The sequence below is a fragment of the Onychostruthus taczanowskii genome, unplaced genomic scaffold (genome assembly GCF_017590055.1).
Source record: "Onychostruthus taczanowskii isolate IOZ18803 unplaced genomic scaffold, ASM1759005v1 scaffold64, whole genome shotgun sequence".
Classification (NCBI taxonomy): Eukaryota; Metazoa; Chordata; class Aves; order Passeriformes; family Passeridae; genus Onychostruthus; species Onychostruthus taczanowskii.
Window position 1 is genome coordinate 1,572,013 of NW_024504122.1, and position 21,500 is coordinate 1,593,512.

At 46.0% G+C, this 21,500-nt stretch overlaps 1 protein-coding gene across 3 annotated transcripts in view; it reads right to left on the bottom strand.

Moving 5' to 3' along the window:
- PXN (paxillin) overlaps positions 1-21,500 on the bottom strand; it is a 45,484-nt gene that overhangs the window by 14,128 nt on the left and 9,856 nt on the right. For all 3 annotated transcript variants that reach the window (XM_041420251.1, XM_041420249.1, XM_041420250.1), the window contains exons 2-6: positions 6,766-6,992; positions 6,178-6,293; positions 4,161-4,300; positions 3,584-3,785; positions 2,995-3,130 (exon numbers count right to left, since the gene is read on the bottom strand). In XM_041420251.1, coding sequence (XP_041276185.1) covers positions 2,995-3,130; positions 3,584-3,785; positions 4,161-4,300; positions 6,178-6,293; positions 6,766-6,992 — 821 coding nt within the window. The remainder of the gene's footprint in view (positions 1-2,994; positions 3,131-3,583; positions 3,786-4,160; positions 4,301-6,177; positions 6,294-6,765; positions 6,993-21,500) is intronic.

The window sequence follows — 21,500 nt, forward strand, 5'->3', positions numbered from 1 at the left end:
GTCAGTAAATGGAAGAATAATAACCTTCAGCTGACCTGAGCTCCTGCCATGCTGAGGGGCCAGGAGCTGGCACACATGCACACGCCTGCTAAGTCACACCAGTAGTGCTAAAGGAGACTGTTCTCAGAAAGGAAAGAGCAATAAGAGACCAAATTTCATTACAGATTGCTCTTCCCTTCGAGTAGCACAGCCAGGCTACTGTGACCACAGTCACAGCTGAGAGGAAAATGACTAGCAAATATATTAAAATGAGGGAATATCCCAATATGCCCTCTCCCTGAATTTTGCCTAAGCTGGGTACACCTGTAAAAGTAACCTGGTTTGATGCTGCACTTCACATTTGGTTTCCAGACTTCCTGAAATGAAGTAGTCACTTTCAAGGCAAGAGTAACATTTTGCTCAAACATCAGTATTTACAACACACTGAAACCATACTAATTCCAAACTAAGAGCAATGGGTGAGCCCTCAACAGTAACAGAACAGTTAACTACAAGTATCCAGCTATGCAGTAAGCAGGCATCACATTACACAGAAATGGCAGAGGGTAAAAAAACAAGTGCATTAAGTAATCTCAGTGCCTGATGACCGATTAACCAGATAACCAAAATCAAATGAATTCTGTAAGCAAAAAGAAGGGGCAACAAATTAGAGTGAGCAAAATATAATAAAAGGGTAACGTATCATCACCTTTTACTTGGGGGTACAAGGCAAATCAAGCACCAGTGCCCTCCAGTCCTCCTATCCTCATCTATTGCAGCTTCTATCAATTCCAACTAATTACACATCATATTTGCATTTTTTATCCTGTATCCTGCACTCACACACAGGTCTGACACTCAAACAGCAGCCCTTCATATTCCACCTTTGCAAGGACTCCCCTTGTCTCCCTTATATTCTGACACTGGTACAGACTAGAACACATTTTTACAGCCAAGTTAACACCCCCAGCTGGCACAAAGAGAAGAGGTATAACCAAACAAAAAGGACTGAAGGGAAAATGAAGCAACCTGGATGACAGGAGAAAAGGACAGTAATTTAAAAACAGTCTATGACATCATTAACAAAAGGGAATTGATCACAGAAGCCATGTTCCTTTGTTCCATGTTCCTTTCCTTGTGCTCCAGGAAGAATGTTTAGGCACAGATGAGTTCAACGCTTCACAAAAACACCATTGCTGTGCTTAATAAAGCCCAAATCTTAATATCTTGCTGTATTTCAATTTGGTCTCTGAAGTCAACTGAAAACTAAGCCAGGAAGGCAGGTGGCATTAGTCACAGCAGCTTATCTCTGTCACACAGGTTTTAGTGGAGATTCTAAAGCTTCTCAAGAGTGCAAAGTACTGAATACCCACATTTAAAAATGTCCACTCCCTGTATCTCGCCAAAGAAAGCTGTGCTGGGCAAGGTCATTCTCAGCTGCCAAGAGCTCACCTGGGAGCAAAGGCTGGCCCCACCCTCAGCTAGTTTCCTGATAAAAGCAGCAGGGGCACAAGGCCACAGGGCTCAGCTCCTACAGCACACAGAAGGAGCAGGGCATGGAATGCCAGAAGCACAAGTGGGAACTCTCTCCAGCTTCACAACACTGCAGTGTTTCAACCAGGCTGAACAGAGCTTGTGGCTATCCTGCACTACACCCTAGGACCTCAGAAGGAGAAAAAAGGCAACACTAAGGTGTCAATATTTGCAAATGACTAAATACACACTACAGTAAGTCTAGAGAAAACATTCAGGAACTCACAGATTCTCACTGATTTAGGTGCATGTGCCAGGAATGGCAGACTGGATTTCATTCCAGCAAGCACAAGGCAAGTGGAGCTTCTCAGAACACGTGTGCCCAGTGCTAGGCTCTGAACTCACACACTTGTCGTAATTCTGGGTATTGTACTGACCTCCATGGGACCCACCAAGAACAGAAAGAACAGCAAAGAGCAAAAGATGTCACTACATGTTCTGTGCCTCTCCTCATGAAACATTGCTCAGCTCTGGCTGATCCACCTAATGTCATCTAGGAGGGGTGGAGTTCAGCACAGACAAGAAATCTCAATCATCCAGCAGAATCTTCCATACAGGAATAAAACAGAGAGTTAGGAACTGATTTAGGATAGGTATGTAAAGCAGATAGGTATGTAAAAAAGGCAAACCTAACAAAGAGATTATCCAGTATATTTGCTTTCTCCACCTCTCTCAGAAGAAATCCAAGTTAATAGTTCACTAAAACTATAAGCAAAGCAGCTGAAAGTAGAAAGTGAGAAAGTATTTTTCATTTTGCCATGAGTATGGTTAAATGAAATCTCATGAAAACAACCTCCACAGTTCATCATCTAGTGCAGGAATGGTAACACACCCACATGAATAAAGAAAAAGTTATTCAAGTACATATGCTGACACTCCATAGTATTGGCCATCCTTTGCCCCCACAAGAAGCTGAAACTTTAATGAATAAGAGATTTTCTTTAAGATAAAACCTTTGAAATCTCCTTCTGTTTGATGTAAAGGCTTCAGCGCACACACGACATGCCTGGAATATCCATTCCCCTCTGGGAAAGCACATCAGGGTAAAAACACACTCCAGAGAGGAGTCATCCCACTGGACTGGGATGAACAGAACAGAAGGGCCTGGCCTCTGTCAGTAAGCAGAGTGGTGTCCCATGCCTCTGTCCTTCTCATTAAGTTGTAGCACAGCAGAATAATTCACTCTGTACAGAGCCGTAACAAAGCTCATTATCCGTGGCAAACAGACAAACTGCAGAACTGAAGGAAAAACAGATCCCAGAACTGCCTCACCCTGCCAGTGATGAGAATTTATAGCAGTCATGGACACCTACAACCCCACTCAGAAAGCACAAATACACCACAGGAAGTTTATCAGAGCAAATGTGAGAAGTAAAAGAAGCCTTCTGGAGACCAACCAAGGTCAGCAAATGTGGTTAAGAGGCAAGAGAGACTGGGGTGGATAGGGACAAGATTAAGCATTAAGCTGTCATGTCAGGGTACCTTGAAGTCAGAGAGAGATGCCATCAGCTCATCCAGTTCTCGTGTAGCTGAAGAAGCAGAAATTCGGGTCTGCTGCTGACTGGCGGTGACACGCTGAGGGCTGCTCACCTCACCCTGGCTCACAGTGATTGCAGGCCTGGCCAGGGGGAAAAATTAAAATAAAATGTTAAGAAGAGTGTGTTTAAACATGGGAGGGCACTCCTAGAATGCAGTCCCACTGTTCCCCCAAGTAAGCAAAGCATGAGGAGTTTCATCAGCACAGTCCAACCTGGTCCAGATTCCCCAACAAGTGCAGACCCTGCCTCACATGTGCACGCACATCCCATCCGCTAAAAAACAGATGATGCCTCAACATTCATTTTTTGTTTGAGCTCAGCTGTAAATCTGAGCTTGAACAGTCTACCTCTAATGGATGACATGCATTTTTCCACCCAGAAGTAGATTGCAAAGCACCAGTACCCGCCTGACTTCTGACCCTTCAGACAAAGCCCATCTTCCATCCGTCACTCTCCTGCAGCAGCTACAGTCACCATTCCCCCAGGAGCCCATCCCACCCCACCCAAGCCTGCAACCACCAAACATTACTCACACTGGACTTGGCACGGAGCTCTCCAGCTCATCCAGCAGGCTCTCCACACTGGGACGCACATCTTCGATCCCACGTGCACCATTTCGCTTTGGCTTTTCTTTTGTCGGGGGTGCAGCTTTCCCTGCCCCTGAGCTGCTGTTCTCTGGCACAACATAGTGAGGGCCAGCCACGCTGGGCAGTGATGGGCTTCTGCCAGCCTCATCTGAAAAAAAGGGAGCAGAAAAGAGCCATTCAGAGTCCCATTCCACACACACACATATGCTTATCACAAGCAAGTCATAACATTGTCCAGAAACCTTGTGGCACATCCATCTTCAAGGATATTAAAAACTTTACAGTGCAAGGGCCTGAGCAACCCAAACTAACTTTGAAACTTTAGTTAGAGGCAGTTTTGAAGTTGGCCTTGCTTTGAGCAGGGTGCTGCAGCTCAGACCTCAAGAGATCCCACCCTCACTAAATGAATCTATGACTAAGGGCTGGAGGGGTCTCTCTCACTAAGGATGTTGGAAAGAAAAAGCAAGCTACTATTCTGAGAATCATATTATCCACTCATACCAAATGTCTTCCTATTCCTTACCTGCTGCAAAGCCACTGGCAGGAGTATGTTGAACAGCATTCAGCTCCAGAAGGAGTCTGTCCAGTTCTGAGAGGTTGCTGCCCAGAGAGGAGCTGGTCATCGTGGGAGATGGTTCCGCAGACTTCTGCTTGTTTGGGAAACTGAAGATAAAAGAGAAATGTGAAACTTCTGCATCAAGATATAGCAGAGGGATGGAGGGAAACTCATTAGTTTGGTTCCCAAAGTTTACACATGTGCTGTGGTCTTTTCAGGCTGATGCTTTTAGCTCTGGGGGTAAAGAAGACACATGCTTTGTGGCATGACTAAACACAGCCACTGCTATTCTTAGCACTGATGGACAGGGCCTCTGATTTTAGGACTACGTGCTGCCCAGCCCTGTATGAAAGAGTTAACTGTCTGTAGAGCCAAAATGCACAGAACAGCAGCAGAACCATTAGCTCACATATGGGAAAATGACTTGTTTCTGCTGACACCACACCAAGCAGCAACAGCCTCCTCCCCGAGCAAGGGAATGCAGGGCTAGCACAGATTGGAGACAGGGGCAAAGCACAAGCCTCAGGTTAGTAGCAGAAACTGAGAAGCAGTAGATGTCACAGCCTCTTGCAACACTCAAGGTCTCCCCAAGTCCTCACACCTTTAATTTGGGAAACTCTAATCAATTCATAAGAAAGTAACTTGGTATTATTTTCTACTGTGTTAAATATATAAAGGCATATATAAAGCACTGGCTGTAACTACTGCTAGTCTTATATGAGTGATATCAATTTACCACACAGAATTGCAAACTGTTCCAAAGCAGAACTTCACATCAATGCAGTGATTTTTATAGCAGTTACACTGTAGTAAAGTCCTTCCATTGTCAATAGCAGGAACATTTTTTTCTCACGGTTTTACAAATGAAGAAATAACTTTTTAATGTTCTAGAGGTTCTTATTTTATCCAAAAGATATTTTCCAAATCCAAAATGGGAACTTCTGCCTTGTGCACAGGACCACATTATGCTCAAAAAGTTAGTATCTAGCAGGTTAAGGACTCTGACACCTGTAACACCAGTGACAATTATGAATTCCATAAGGGAAGTTATCCTTCTCTTCGGGTTGAAAAACAAGATTTCCAACTGCAATCTGAGGAGAACATACTTCACACCGAACCAACACATCAGCTACAATTCACACCAGAACCAAGCCATGCCAGACCCTTGTTCAAGAGTACTTATGGCTCTAATTACCTTCATTCCGTACTAATTGCATGCAGTCATCTGAAAAAACTGCAATTACCATCTCCATTGGACCATCTCTGCCTAGGCTGCCCAGAGAGGAGCTGAGCTCTAACCAGAATTAGTTCTGGTTGGAAGCAACTTCCTGCACAGCAGAAAGAGCTGGCATGATTAGATTATGACTCCAAAGAAACACCAGTCTCCAAAGTGTAGAAAGGTGCCTAGGATGAACTTCTGACAGCCTCTGCATCACTCATCCCTATGTCAGCAGAAAGGTCTGTCCTACTGTGCAGGCTACTCCTCCAGCCTCTCAGAGTGAGAGCAGCTGCCTTTGCAAGTGTGAACTTGCTATCTATCAATCACCTACTGAGATGGAAGTTTTAAGAAGCTTGAATTTACCTGAAAACTCAAGTCCCTGCACAACGCTCCAGGCCACAAGTACTGAGTTCCCAGGGAAAAATAACCCAAAGGCCATCCACCTCCTGAAGAACTTTTGTGCTGTTTAGCAGGGGGGTGGATTTGTCACTTGTGTCTGGATCATATCCTTCACAACACAATCCAGATCCTGCTGTGTCTGATAGATCTTTAACCTCCTGCAGCTGAGCAAGCTCAAGGGCCAGGTCAAAGTTTGAAGTGAGTATGAAAGTTACAGTGGCATGTTACAAAAGAGGCAATCAAAACTGACACAAAGCAATGTAACACGCACAGAGAGCAGTGTTTGTTTCCACTTATAGAAGACAGCTTGACCCTCAGCAAGCTCAAGTTGTGAGTCAGGCTTATCTCTTAAAAGGGACAGGATACCTGTAGACGTGTTCCTCTTCACTGGCACGGGGAGTAGGAGAGTTGAGCCCGTCCTTAGGAATGGAGGCACTGGAGCTTTTGGCACTAGAGCTGTATATAGGAGACTGGGACTGAGGCTGTGGAAACAAGATTTGCATTGGAAACAGAGAATACAAAAATAATATGTACACTACTGCATTGCAAACCCATGCATTGACAAGGCAGAACAAAAAAAAATTATCTGCTCTTTAGTCAAGCCAGTGTCTATCAGATGAGCTACACCAGGAACAGTTTTCCCCTTACTTCAGACCTGCCTATGAGTCACAGCTTTGTGCTGGAAACCCCCAGTCTGCCTTCCACAGGCCCAAGACAGATGACTAACACTAATCTCATCACACCACCATTTTGTCAGCACAACGAAGATGGCTTTCAAATTCTTTTCTGCCATTTACTCCAACCAGTTAGTTCTAATAAAAACTCCCACCTCCCCCCCATTTCCCTGCTCCATAGCTAAATTCATCCTCACTTTTTGCTATTTCCTCCTCCTTACTTTGCTGAGACCCTGCACTTAGAAAACAAGCACCCTCCCACCCGCACACACCCACTCACCTGCTGGTGGCCGTATCTGGGTGTGTTGGGCTGCCACTGGTCCAAGGGGTCGATCACAGTGCCATTCAGGGCATCGTTGGAAGGTGGCGGGGGCACCGGCGGCGGCACAGCAATCTCCTGGTACGTGTGGTTTCCAGTTGGGTAGGAGTAAGGAGTTTCCTCCGTGAGAAAGACGGGTCGTTTGGAGATATGTGAGGTGGTTGATTCCAGATCTGCCAGTAAGGCGTCTGCAGGAAAGCAAAAAAAACCCCAACAAAATGGTAAAAGCCTGGACTAGAGCTTTGTCTCTTTCTTCTCATTTAATGTATCTGAATCAGAAGTTTTCTGGGAGGACTTTTCATCTCGAGTAATCTACCAAATGCCCTGAAAAACACTACTGCTGCTCAGGAATGAACGAGTTAATCAAACTTCTACTACAAAGAAAACACCAAGATGTAGCAAAGCAGCCAGAAAAGCTGTGTCAGTCTCAGATTTTTGCCTTAACTGGAAACATCCAACAACAGGAACCCACAGTCTCACTGCACTCTGCAGAAGTGCAACCTAGGCAAGCCTGACCAGAGATGTACTCTAACAGGATATTGACACAGACTAATTACAGGCCCCACATCATCACAGAGTCATTTACTGTGGCCGCAGGCACTGCTTTCTGCAGGAAACAAGATCTCAGGAGGTGTCTTCTCCAGAGCCCAAGGTGGTGGAAGAAGCATGAAATGTTCAGATTAGTCCATCAGTGCAGTAAAAGGATGTATTTCAGTTCTCATGACAAAAATCCCTCTCAGTACATCATACAAACAGGTAACAAGTTTCCAGAGGCTGCCAGGTAAATGCCATTTCTTCTGGAAACAATTCTTAACTAGATGGGTGGAGACTGCTCACAAATTCCTCAAGAGAAGGAAAACCTCCACCATGCTAGAAACACCGTCACTCATGCCAGGCAGAGGACCCACATGACACAGTTAGCACTTCTCAAAATTCTCACAGTCCCATCAGACATTAGGCATAAAATGGCATTCCCAACCTTCTGGATTTCTCCCTGCATATGTATCCTCTGCCCATTCCCAACCCTGCCTTCCTCTGGGGTGACTCAAAGGTAAATCCTGACCTGTTGGACCTTCCAGCCCTTGTGTCCTCCCAGCAGAGCCCACTGCAGCTCCTGTGGGGGGAACTCCCGTGAGTGCCTGCAGGTCTGTGCTGCGCTCGCTTTCCAAAGAAAGCCTCCCTGGCCACATGCCCGGCTTTCCACTGGGGCAGCAGCACCAGTGCACACCTCTGCAAGGATGTTTGAGAGGAGTCAGTTCACTGGAGACATAAGCTCTCCATGTAACAGCATCAGGACACACCTGGCAGGTCCCCTTGGACATGTGGAATTCAGCCAGAAAAAAAAAAAATGCACCTCAGCAGAATTAGGAGGGGACACTCTGTGAACCCCCCTGGATCTCCCTTCCCCCTGCGCTGTCCTCAGAGAGACTCAGCAGACCCCTTCTCCTGCACACAGCAGGTACTTGACACTCAGGTTTGGGGCACAGGGTCTCAGCCTGAGTGTGGCCACCCTGCAGTGTCCCCCACCAGGTCACAAGGAGCTGGTGGCACCAGAATAGCAACCAAGCAACTGCTCACACTAATGGCTGCCCACAGCAACCCGGGCAGCACCTGCCAGCCCAGAGCCACTTCCTGAGCACAGCCCTCCACAGCAGCCAGTGCACTTAGCAAGCCCTCAAAAAAATGTATTATTGCATTACAAGATGAGGAAGGCACTGCTTTTATATTTACTCTTCAAAAACCAAAGCATCACAAAATAAAAAATAAGCAGTCCTGCACTCAGAGAGCAGAATACAGCCATTAGCAAATTAAATGCTGTGTTAAATTATTTCTATACACCTTTCATTTAGTTCAAAAATGCTCCAAACCATTAAAGTCACAGGATCTATCTTCCTAAAGGGACCAAAATATCCCAGAAGCAGATTCTCTGAAGGGAGACAAGTATTCCGCAGCTGGGAAAAATGAACTGAATCTTCTTTTCAAGCAAAAGAACAGCTGGTGGATTCCAGAGTGAAAGGCACATACCTCCAGGGAACTGCCGATGAACCGCAATTCCTGCAGTCAGGCAGGTCCTGTGACTGGAGGTTTCACGCACACAACCTCCCAGAGGAGTGTTTGCCCAGAAGGAGTGGTTTTTGCTTCTCCCCTCCAATGACAAAGGCAATTCAAACTCCACCAGGAAGTGAAAATCCCGTGAGGGTGTTGGGCTCCTCCGGCCCTGCAGAGGGGACGCAAACCATTTTTCCACCTCCAGCCCTCAGTGCAGGACCGGCGGCTGTAACCATCTCGCCACAGACACTCCCCTGCTCGGCTCCAGTCTGTGCTGATGATCCATGGGACAGACACCCACTGCCTTTTGCTGATGACACAGACTGAGCTCGGCTACACGCGCCGGTTTACTTTTACAGGTCTGCGGAAGAAGGGAGGTCTGGAAATAGCAGGAGCACTGAGGCCCATGGTTGTGAAGGAGTTAAGATTAATGATTAACCGCCCCCGTGCCCTCCCCCTTCCTGACTTGAGCAAACAAGGCAAAGCCGAGGAACGGAAAGCGGAGGGAGGAGAAAAGGCCGGAGAGGAATTACTCGGTTACTCAAACTAAACTCCAACTTTACAACTGATATCGAAGCAGCTGCACGAAGGCACCACCCCAAGCCGGCGGCACAGGGAAGGCGCTTACACACCGGTTTTCCGATGCGAAAGGACTTCTCCCGGTGCTTGCTCGCCCCCAAGCCCTGCAATCCCCTGTCCTCCCTTTCCTGCGCCCCCGCCGCTCCAAGCTCACAGCCATGACAGGGAAGGTCTTCCCCATTCCCGTCCCTCCCCGCTGCTGTTCCCGGATCCAATCTCAGCTCCCTGAAACAACCACAGCTCCCTGAAACTCTGCTGAAATGGGAAATTGCGCCCGTTTAAAGGGCCCAAGAGCAGCAGCAGAACGTCGCCGGCGAGGGCAGGGTGAGAGGGGCAGTGGCACCGTCCCACCTCACGGACATCACCCTGCCAGAGGGAAGCGAGTCCCCAGTGCACAGGCACGGGCTGCAGGCCGCTCCCCTGGAGGTCAGCCCAAGGAGTTCTACAGTTCAGAGCGTGACTTGAGGCTATTATTCAAAACCCAACCAGATAACAACCAAAGGGATTCACATTTTGTTTTCCATGAAGCACTTCATCCCAAAAGGTCCCAAAGCACCGTGCATTCATTTAGGATTTATACAACTACCAGAAGACAATATGAGATAAGAGATGAGGGGAAAGAATGGAGATTTACTAATAGAAAAAGATGCATCACTCTCTCTTTTGCAAAAGGGACCAGCATCTGTAACCCGATGAACTGTGACAGGGATGCTGTGCCTTGTGCAGTGCTGCACCTCTTGTGACAGCACTGAGTTCACTACAGTGACCGTTCCTTAAATAGAATATTAAATGCTTAAATAGAAATATTAAAGTCTCGATCGATTTACTGGGTAATGAAGTGTTCCTGCCCAAGGTGACTCCTGAGGGACAGTGCTGCAGGACGTGCGAATCAGCCGCTTAGTCCCCACAGCAGCTGACTGGGCCACCGCAAGGCAGTGCTCGGGCCAGTGCCCAGCGGCACCGTCCATCAGAGGGCACCACCACCACCCTCACAGGGACACAGCGGCGAAATGCACGGCAGTGCCCAGCCTGGCAGTGCCTTCACCTCACCGGCTCAGCCCCGCAAGAGCCGGGAACCTGTCCCTGTTCCAGCACACAGGAACTGCCGGCGGTGCCACGTGTGCTGCACCTCCCCACGGAGCCGCGCATCTCCACAGAGCTCCCGCCCAGTCCTCCGGAAACAACCACACACACTGACCTCACCACAGCCTCACCGCTGCCCCAAATACTCTCTGGATACCACAGACACAGCTCCAGGAGGCAGAACCTCCCAAGGATGAAGACCATACATTTAGGTATCTCAAGAGAATAGATTTAACCATTTTGTAGCAGTAAAGTAAACCGACAGAGCTATAACGGACCTTCAAAGCACTGCTCCTCCCCAGGATCACCCCTCTCTCTGCTCTCAGGACTACAACAAGCCACTAACACAACCCACAAACAAAAAGCCAGCTCACAGACAATGCATGGAGCAGAATCACTGCAGCTTTCAAAGACTCTGTAGGGGCTGTGCATATAGAAATCTGTATTTTCCACTCCATTTGCAGGGTGCTGCTCAGGACGGTGCAAAAGGAACACCTGCTAGAACACCACCAACCTGGACACTCCTGCTTATCATGGCTACTCTGGAGCAGTTACACAGCCAAGAAAACCCTAACTCCCTGCGCACTGCAGCACAGAGCACCTCAGCGTGAGCACGGCTGGTCCTCCACAGGCTCAGGTAACCTGGCCAACCACCTGGTAAAGCTGTGTGAAAACATGAAACAGAAGGACAGTCTTCCTCCCCTCCACTGGGCAACCCAAAAATTACACGCTCGACTGAAATCACATTTAGTCCTGAGGGCCACTCAAACCACATCCTCCCCAGTATGGGAGACATTGCTGTTTGTATTCAGGTGGGTTTTCTACAAAGATTTTCCTGTGGAGAAGGGACAGTTAAAGAATGATGCCACCTTGGACATCTTTACCACTAAAAGCACTCCAAGACACCTGGAGGTCCAGGGACATCAGTTGCTCCTTTCTCCCTTTCCTCACTTTTGCCAAAGCAAAATTAAGAGGTCCTTGGGATTCTGGTCTACAAATCCTCCACACCGCTCTGCACATTAGTTAGGTATGTACAAGCGGCCCTTTAATACCAACTGCTTTGGTTCAAGGTAATTCCCAGCAAAAGCAAAGCTCTGCTGGTCATTTCCACAGCTCAGGACAAGAACTCTCACGCTGACATGCAATGCATTGAACCAGTCAGAAAACATCCCTTCTACCACCAAAGTAGCAAGGTAGAAGAGCAGAACAAATCCTTAGGCAAAGCCCCATTTACCAGTTCAAGCTGCACTGAAAAGATCAAGTTCTGCAGTGCACATTCCTGTGCTATCTCCCCAGCCCACAGCTCCGTGGCATTCCAGGGGCTCCAAGGCGGGCTCCTTCGGCACCGCTGCGTGTCAGCACTCGCTGGCCTGCAGACGCAGCATCCTGCAGCAGCATCGGCCTCTGTGCAGCCAGGGGCACATTCCTCAGCTTCCACAGCCCAGGTCTGTCTGACACAGAGCGGTAACACCAGCCCGGCGAGCACAGCACCGCTCTGCAGTCCGCAGCAGCAATGGGTAACACCGGGGTCCCTTTGTACTGATGCGCACATCAGCATCTCTCTCTAGGAATCTGAGCTGGACTCTGCCCCTTTAAATAGGCAGAGTGAGTTACTAAAAAGAAAATACATATTTATATATATATAGATGTATTTTCCCATGCATATCAAAGCATACTTTGTTCACTTCCCCTTTCCTGTGCATCTCAAAAATGCTCTTGGATTAAGGGGACACAGTGAAGCGGAACACATCTTGGATTAATTCTGAAAAAACCTACATGACAAGGAATCGACAAATTCACATTTGCCAACTGGCATCAAGCAGCTTTTCAATGCTAATTTTTCCTCAAGCAAATAATTTTCCACTATTCATAAGCAGTTTAAAATTTATCTTTTTTTTTTTTTAATGAGGTGATTTAGAGAAATCTAAATTTGCTTTCCTCTGGAGAAAGGATTTCCATATGCAGTTCATCTCTCTCAACAACTGAGGATTATTAAGCCATGCTGACACAGCAAATCACAGCATTATCAAGACAGTGAGTAGATCAAAAGGATGGTGGTCAATTTTCTTCCACATCTCATCTACTGCTGGGGAGGAAATGGAAGCATAACTGAAGCAAGATACTTCAAATGCCTCAGATATCAGCCTTTCATTTTCAACAGCTGAAAGCCACATCTGCACATGTATCAAACCACACATTGCCTGTAGCTCTGCTTCTTGCATGAGACATCTGGAAAGTGAGTAGCACTGGAGACAGGATTCCTCACGCAGCCAGCACACAGAGCAAATGCATTCAGCCAGAGTCCCATCTCCCCCAGCATCTCTGGTGCCACATGTCCCTGACAGCCCAGACACAGCACACTGGGGAATCAGGATGAGATGTCTGAGCACAAACTACAGAATTTCCTGTGCTGCAGCTGATCTGCACGTCCCCTATTTCCCTCCCGGCCACTATTTACCCAAGTACGTAGAACTGCTGCAAGTTTTCCTGGTTTCAGCAGCAGAAGATTCCTAGAGGACTGGCAAATAGAAATAAACATGAAGCTATCCCTAAGGGCAGCTCTCAATGAGAAGATGCACTTTAAATGCTAATCATGTCTCACTCAGCGTCATATGAATTGCAGACCTCTCACTGGCAGAATCACACACCATTCTCCAGCCCTTTTTTCTTAGTACCTGCAAGATGCTGAATTCAAATCCTTGATTTTTGCTGTCCCCTAAGAGAATGAAGGGAAGGGAATTGCATCTCCAGAACTGCAGTTTGAGCTTGCAGCCTCATCTGAGACACCTCTTTGCAAAACCCCTGAATGCAAACCTCAAAAGTCTCATTAGGTTCAAATAAGTCTTCTCCCCACCATCTCCAGGAGTAAATGCAGCTCCAGCTCACACACAGGGAGACAGCCCAAGGCAGTAACCCAATCCCTGGCATGACAGTTTTACATTGTGAGTAACTGCAGAGGAATGGGGAGCCTGGGTATATTTATCCTATGAAATAGCCTTTCAAAAGAAATATTTGCAGTGCTCTACAAGACCTGCATCAAGAAGACTTGCTGGAGCCTTGCTAGGACTTCTCACTGCCCTGGAGTTTGTCTGCAGAAGGTGTGAGGAGCCCCAAACACTGATGGCAGGAATTCCCATTTTGATTTTTCTCAGCAAAATGGAAAAGCCTTATCAGAAATAGGAAAATCATGAACAGGTAAAGGCAGACATTGACTTCCAGGTAAAAGATAAAAGACATTTATTAACAGGTTCTAATCAATGCTTTTAAATGCAAAAAGATCAGCAACTACAAAAGCAATAAAATACAAAGACTAAAATCAAAATGAGACCCTAAAAACCCAAAGTGCAATTATATGCCCTTAAAATCCTCAAGTTCTCCAGCTTACACATACAGAAAGCATGTAAAATAGTTTGGTTTAGTGTCTAAAACATTTTGAGGAGATATCATCTCCAAGTTTTCCAAAATTTAACCAATATGTCAGGAAGGTGGTTAGAACACAGGACACATAAAAGTGCTCAGCTCTCTTGTGAAGCAGGGGAAGACTGTTATTTAAGATACACAAAAATTCAAGCCACAAAAGGTAAGTCATTTTCCAGACCTAACGACTTCTGGAGTATCAGTACAGAGCAGCCACTGGGATTTTTACTTCACATTGCCCAGACCTGCCTAGAGAAAGTCCAGATTGCATGGTCAGTAAAATCACTCAGCTCTCTCTTTAATGTACTAATGTTTAAAGCTTTGTGCTTTCTCACTATCAAGGCATTGGTGCAAGTCATGTCTTGTGTCACTGCTTAACAAAACGAATGTCCAAACTAATATTAATATGTGGCATGGTAAATTACAGTAAAGAAAATAGCCATTAAAATTTTGAAGCTTCTCTCTATTTTCAGACCAAAATTGCCCCTTAAAACTAGCAAAACTTTGCACTTGTAGCACTGATTCACAAACTTGTGTGGGTGCTCCCAGAAAGCAAAGGCAACCTCCCAGCTGCAGTCATGCCTGGCAACCCCAGGCTGCAGAGACAAACTGAGCAAGGATCATCCTGTGACAGCCAGAACTGCTGCTGGAATCAGGTGGTGGCAGGCACCGTGAATCCCTTCTGTGCCAGAACTGGAGTACTGACAGCCAAACCAGAGAGCCTTGCCAGTACAGCAGCACATGCACCCAGCTCTGACCACTATCAGCAAATGTCTAAACAAAGACAAGACACTGCAGTGTGAGATGTGGTCTGCATGAGCAGCTGCAGCAATGACTGTGGCTTCCTTCCCCAACCACTGAGACCCAAGCTGGAGAGTTTATTCCAGAGCTTGTGGCCAACTAACTGGTCACAACTAACATGCACCACTACCACCCCAAGCCTGGGGTTGTAAAAGTGTGCAAATACAGCCTGTGTGAAGCAATTTCAGGAACTGTTTATCAGCAACTACTCACTGCACTTTTGGGGATGAACTGCAAACCCCTGGAGTGCTCTGGCTGTAGTTCCAGCAGAGCTGACACCATCACACACTGCCAGTGTAAGGGAAAGGCCCAGGCAATCCTCCCTGGGATCCTCCCTTCCCCAGGCAAACCCAGGCTGTTCCTGGAACTTGCCCTGCTGATCACCAGACACTTTCTAAACTAATTCAACTTACTAATCCAATAGAAGCTTGCTGAGGTGTTGGTTTCGGTTTTTTTAGATAAACTCATTAGGTTTCTTGGAAGCACGGTTCCAACCACATTTAGAAAATATATTAAAAAGACCAATGGCAGAATTGAGCTCTTATTCAAGTAAGTGAATAAAATGTCTGCTTTAAATGGAAGTGTTCTACTTTCACCTTCAAAACTTAGGCCAGAACACAAATTGTAAACCCAGCCCATCCTGCCATTAGTTGAAAGAAATCACCTACCCTCCTGTCAAGACGCCCATAATTCATCTGCAGCTCAGATACAGACCAGAAAAAAAGGCAGCCTGAAAAGATGCAGCCAGCAGACAGCTCCAACTGAAACGCTCCTTTTTCTGGAGACATCCCTCACCATTACCTGCCGCTTCCACCTGAACCTACACTGACATTTTATTTTGGCTTCTCAGCCCAGGAATTGTGACATGGCTCAGTGCCTAGGGCTACACATGCTGTGTACCCACTGATGCCTCATTTGTGCTGCTGAGCTGAAGAGTGAGCTTTTGACAGACTCCTGACCATAAAACTGAAGATAAGGCAACTCTGTATGCTACAAAAACCCAACAGAAGCCATCATGTGAGCTCAGGCCCTCCACCAGATCCCTCGGATGGGCAGGAGGGCTATTAATGGCTGGGTGTGCTGAAAAACCATTAATATCACCACTAGATCCTTCCTGCCCACACCATGTTCTTGCAAAGGAATGCATTTCTGTGACAGCCAGAGCAGCAGTGGTGTATCTGTCTGCAGGGTGAGGCTGCTGGGGCACTGGGCAGCATCACGTGGAGTCAGCAGGCTGCTGTGGAGCCCAGCAGCTGCAAGGCTCTCAAGGGCACAAGGACGCTGTAGGAAAACCAGCTGGCCAGTCTGCAGCTTGACACCAACAGTCCCTGGGAGTCACAGCCCCATTCCTTGAGGGAGCACCTCAGATCCACCTCTTGACATCTTGGATGCAGCAGGCTGGGAAATCCTGTGGCTGCTGGCTCCGTTCACATCACCAAGCTGGCAGGGAGGTAACCTAATCTTAACTAGTTCCACAGGGCATGGGATCACCAACTCAGCGTGCTGGCTGAGAGACTTAAAGCAAGTGCTTTAAAGATTGAGTCAGCACAGTTTCCTGCATAAAACAATACAAATCCACAGCACTCCCTGGCCTACAGTCCAAGCTGTGTGAAGGAACCACAAATGATTTTCCCATAGGAGCAGAATTTTTCCACTTAGCTCTGAGCACTAAACTAGACTCCAGCTTAAACTGAGAGAAATGAACCACCACCTACAAAAAAGAAACACATAGTTATTCTGCCTTTCTCCAACTTCCTGATCAAAACTTCCGTCCCCTTTCCACTGTCTCAGAACAGTTCATTAGGTGGCTGAGATAATGGAAGTCCCACAACGTACATAACTGCTTTTGTGGTCAGAAATAAATATTTCTCAATATGTCACAAGTGTGCTGAGCATCCTCACACTGAAAGGGATTTGTAATTCAAGTCCCTTCTCCTGTCAGAGTCCCTTCTCCTGTCAGATGGGAAAATGCTCCAGAGCAACAAAATACGGTTTGAATATGTTTTTTTTTGGTTTTTGGACAAAAAGCTGCTAAAACTGAGTGTAGCCTTTTGAAGTTTTTCAAATTAACCTCAGCTGTCCACTCCACTGCCTTACCTATCACATTCAAAAGCTGGCACCAGAAACACCAGGAAGAACAAACTCTTACTGGCACTGAAGATCTAAGGACAACACAGAGGAAAGCAAGGCCATACAAACGCAGCAAGGGGGGCTGTTGTATTCTGCACCTATTGCCTCCAAAAGGAGCACTCAAACTAAGCTCAGCACTGTGACAGCTGCTTTCAGAGGCTGCCCCCTCCCTGGGGTGTGTCCTCCCCTTTATTTCTCATTTCCAGAAATGCTAGATCAGGGTGTAGGAAGGGAGGGAAGGGTTATTTCCTGCCACATACAGCATCTTCTTTTTTATAGCATGGTTTTCTCCACACCTGAAGTGAAAAGAGACATCTTATATTTACTTCTCTCTGTTTATAGTGGTGAGCAGCAAACAGCTCATGCCAAGAAGAAACACCTTATGCTAAGGCTGGCTGCCGAAAACTGAATTCACGTTCCATGTTTCTTACCAAACAAATAAATATGTTCAGTTTCACAGCTACCAAAGACTCCTGAGAATGCCAGATCCAGCTACACAAGCCTTGAATGCCTCCAGAGATTCACGGTTGTGTGAAGCTAAAATAGAAAATAATCCTTTGTGTGATTCCTTTCTACCTAGATTCACTGGGCTGTTTAGAGTCCTGAATAACAGGAAACCATTTCCAAAGCTGGATAAGCACAAAAAATTCTTCCACTGCTCCATGAACAATCTTCAGGAGAATGAGGAAAAGTTTGTCAAGGGTTTGTACATCACAGCTGTGGCACATCCTGTGACACAGCACATGCAAAAGCTGATCTAACCTCAAGGTTTGCACAATGCTGAAGAGCAAAGCTGGGCTCTACTTCACTGGACAGAGAATTGCACAAGAGAAGGATCACAAGGTAAAATGTAACCAGCCTTACCCAGTACTCCAGCTCCTGGCCTCCAGGGATTCAGACTGCTATGATTTAAGTACCACTGTCCTCAGATGATGCTCCCACCCACAAGTTACAGCACTTATCACATGGAAGCCTTTTTCAGTCACAGCTGTCACAGTCCCACACCCTAAACCTAAATCTCCACATATTCCATTTTGTACTGGCAGAACTGGCTGTGGCCTGCAGTAACTGCAGGCAGTAAAGTCTGCAGCCACTGCACCTGAATCCCAACAAGGCTCACAAATCAGAATCCTCACCCTAACATTCACACTTCCTCGACAGCACAAAAGAAATGTACCTTTCAGAAATGGAGAACTGAGATGCAGCCCTGAACAGCCCAACATAACATGGCAAGTCCATAATATATCAGAATAGAAAGCAAATCTGACTCTCAGGCCTATACTAAAAATATTTAAGTTGCAATTTCTCAGCCTGAATCTGCAGTCTGCTATGAGCTCCACCTGCCACCAAGTCCATTGTCAGAATCCTCTCCTTTGGGAAGCAAACTGACTGGTGTTCAACAAGCAGTTATACCTAGCCCTGTAAAAGATCACAAGGAACAAATATCTGCACAAATTAGAGAGTCTCCATTTCTCTCCCTGTGTGTGAGCTGTGAAATTGGAAACAGCTTTGGACTGCAAGGAGGGTAAGTACAGCCTCTGACAGTCTTCTCCTGGAGTGGCTCTTCTTATGCAAGATCTATTTCTGATCCCTGCCTGACAGCAAACACATCCTCAGGCATTTCCAGGAAGTCCCAGACAAAGGCAGTAGCAAATGGCCAATCCTGACCCAACTGGCTCTGGGAGGGAGGTGAGTTGGCTCAGACTACAGCAAGGGACACTGCTCTGTACAAACAGGAATGAAATGGCATCCTGGCCAGTTTGGTGGGAGCAACAGACTGGAGGGAGCGTAAACATTTTACACAAACAACTGAGCAGTTAACACCTCACTACTGACCTGGGCTGGATTTTAGCCAACATTCTAGACGGGAAAGAAAAAACTTAACAAACCCAAAAACACTAGTAACCAATACACCGGTTTTTTTAGTCCTTTATTTATCCTTACACATGCAAAATATTAAGTTAACCCTTCTTGTGCATGTCATAATTTTCATTTGCTGCTGGCTTTCCTCTGAAAGCTTCTAGAAGTCCACAGGATATGCTCTCTTCTGCCAAAACAAAACAAAACAAAACAAAAAAAAAAAAAAAAAAAAAAAAAAAAAAAAAAAAAAAAAAAAAAAACCACCAAAAAAAAAAATTCACGAACACCAAACAAGAATTTCCAGGGCCAAGGCCTCTGGACAAAACACCAATTCCCTTGTACTCCTACAGGAAGAGGGGCTCAGCCAAGCCAGCTATCTGAGGAACCAGACCCTTCCTGCTACACCAGCGTGCAGCTACTCCACAAGCACTGGGTCAAAACACAACACTGCCATTCTACAAACATCTGACAAATCTGGTACAAAGGAGATCTCCACTAGACAAAAGAGCCAAGGATGGGAATAGAACCAGCAGGGAACAAGACACTGGATTTTAAACCACAGCTCTGGTAACAAAAGCTCAAGGCTCGAATGCAGAGGTGTGCAGCACCCAGCTCCAACAAGCAACCCTTTAGGTGCCCATACATGCCCGCTGAAAAGAGGGTACAAAGGGCATCTTTTAAGCCCTGCATTGGTATTTGGTTGAAATTTGTACAACTGAAAGTTGCCATAAAAAGCACTGAGGTTACAACACGCGCTGATCCAGGACTGGATCACTCTTCCAAGCAGCTTCTAAGCAGTAGCTTAGTGTGAAATCAACAGTGGCAAATCACAACACTGTGAACACACAGCAGTGGTCTCCAGATCTCTGGGCAGCAGCGATCCTGGTGTGCTTGTGCTCCAGAGCCCTCAGGTGGAAATGAGAAGGGTGTGGATTTGACCTCTCAAGGGGACCCCTCACAACAGCTGTAAAGTACTTGTCAGCTTGGAGATCATAATTTGGTAAGTGCCGATTGTAACTCATCTAGGGAAGGAAAACATGTTACATCAGGGTTTACAGGAGCACAGGAGTTCCACTGGACAGTGAGCACCCTGGAGTGAAGGATACAGTTTCATAAGATGCAGAAAGGCAAATTAACAGCTCACCACTGCCAAAAATGGAGAGGTTTTACTCCCTCTTCCAGACATGTGCTGCTGCCACTTACTTGTGCAGGCTCTGGCTCTCACAAGACCCCTCTGTGAACCAGTCCAACAGGATACACACTCAGTGGAAAAAAGCTGACTGTCTTTTGGGTCAGGGAAGAGATGAGCACAGCAGTCAGCAGGAAGGGCTATGTCCAAACAGTCAGACAACACAGGAGGAGAAAGGATAAGTAAAAGTAAAGCCCTCTCCCCCTTCAGCAGCAGCAGGACCACCTCAGACACCCCAGCAGCACACAGGTAACCACACAGCCAGTAACAACATTGCTAAGGATCCCCGTGATCCTCTCCATCTGCTTATGTAAAAATGGGTTTGGACACAGTCGCAGTCAAAATACTGACAGAGCTTGCACATTCCAAGTTAATTATCTGCCTTTCTAAAAGTAACAGAAACAGGAAAGCATGTGGACCCTATTACCAATAAAGGGAAGAGTAGGATTTGCACGGTTATGCAATAATGGACATGGAACTTGAGGGGGAAAAAACAGCATCTTTTAAGCTGTGGAAATCCTATCCAAGCAGCATAAACAGATCTGAATATAGACCCATCTAGGCAAAGTGCCAGTTACAAAATTTGAGACACACATAAAGATGATGAAATAAAGGACTGAAATACTAGTGTAAATTCTGAATTCATTAAAAGAATTCTGAATTCATTAAAAGCATTAGAAGAACCAATTCTGCCAATGAGATGTAGAGTGCCCTGGCTACCAGCAAAATGAGGACTCCAGTAATAAAGAATGGGGAACTAAAGAGACTCTGTAATCATACCCATATTTAGTACAGTCTTACTGAGGCATTCCTATCCTGAAGGCTCTTAAATGGGATATCAGAATGCAGACTTGACAGATTTTAGACCTTGAAACACATACTTTTCATTAGCTTCAGCAACTTCCCATTCAGTAAGTAACAAGCATAGCTCCCAAAAGCATAAATGTAAAGAATATTCAATAAATGCAAATCTACCGTTAAAAAACCAAGGTATCTCAAGATTTAAAAGCCCACGTTAATAAGGAGATACAGAGTCCCAGCAAATCTCACCCAGATTAAAAGTTGGTATATTGAGATATAAATAAAGACTTGCAGGCTTGACCTGCCAAGCACAGTGAAGTGGGTTGTTTCCCTTTTTTAAAAATGGGAACTTGTGTCAAATGTGGTTTAACTGGCTTGTTAAAAATCTAATTATTAAGGAAGTACTCTCAAAATGGTGGATGTTTCTTTTAAGAAGTTTTCATTTCTGCAAAGGTTCTCTGCAACAGGGTGGGAGCAGACTGGGAAGCAACACCAAAATCTTTGTAAGCCAAAAAGTCATCATCAAAAACTGACTTTACACAAAGCGCTGCCAAAAGCACAATGTAAACTCACAGAACAGGGCAGGGGGAAATGACAACAAAATATTTCACATTTTTCAGTCGTGTGGATCTTGGTACTGCTTATAACTATAATAGGTAGAAAGTTTTAAAATGAAGCTTTCAGTCTGATGAGCACTGCACTGTAACTTAAAAATAACCCAAGTTATTGCAGATAGTGGGCAAGCAACAGCTTTGGAAGACAACAGAGTACAAGGGGCCAAAAAGCA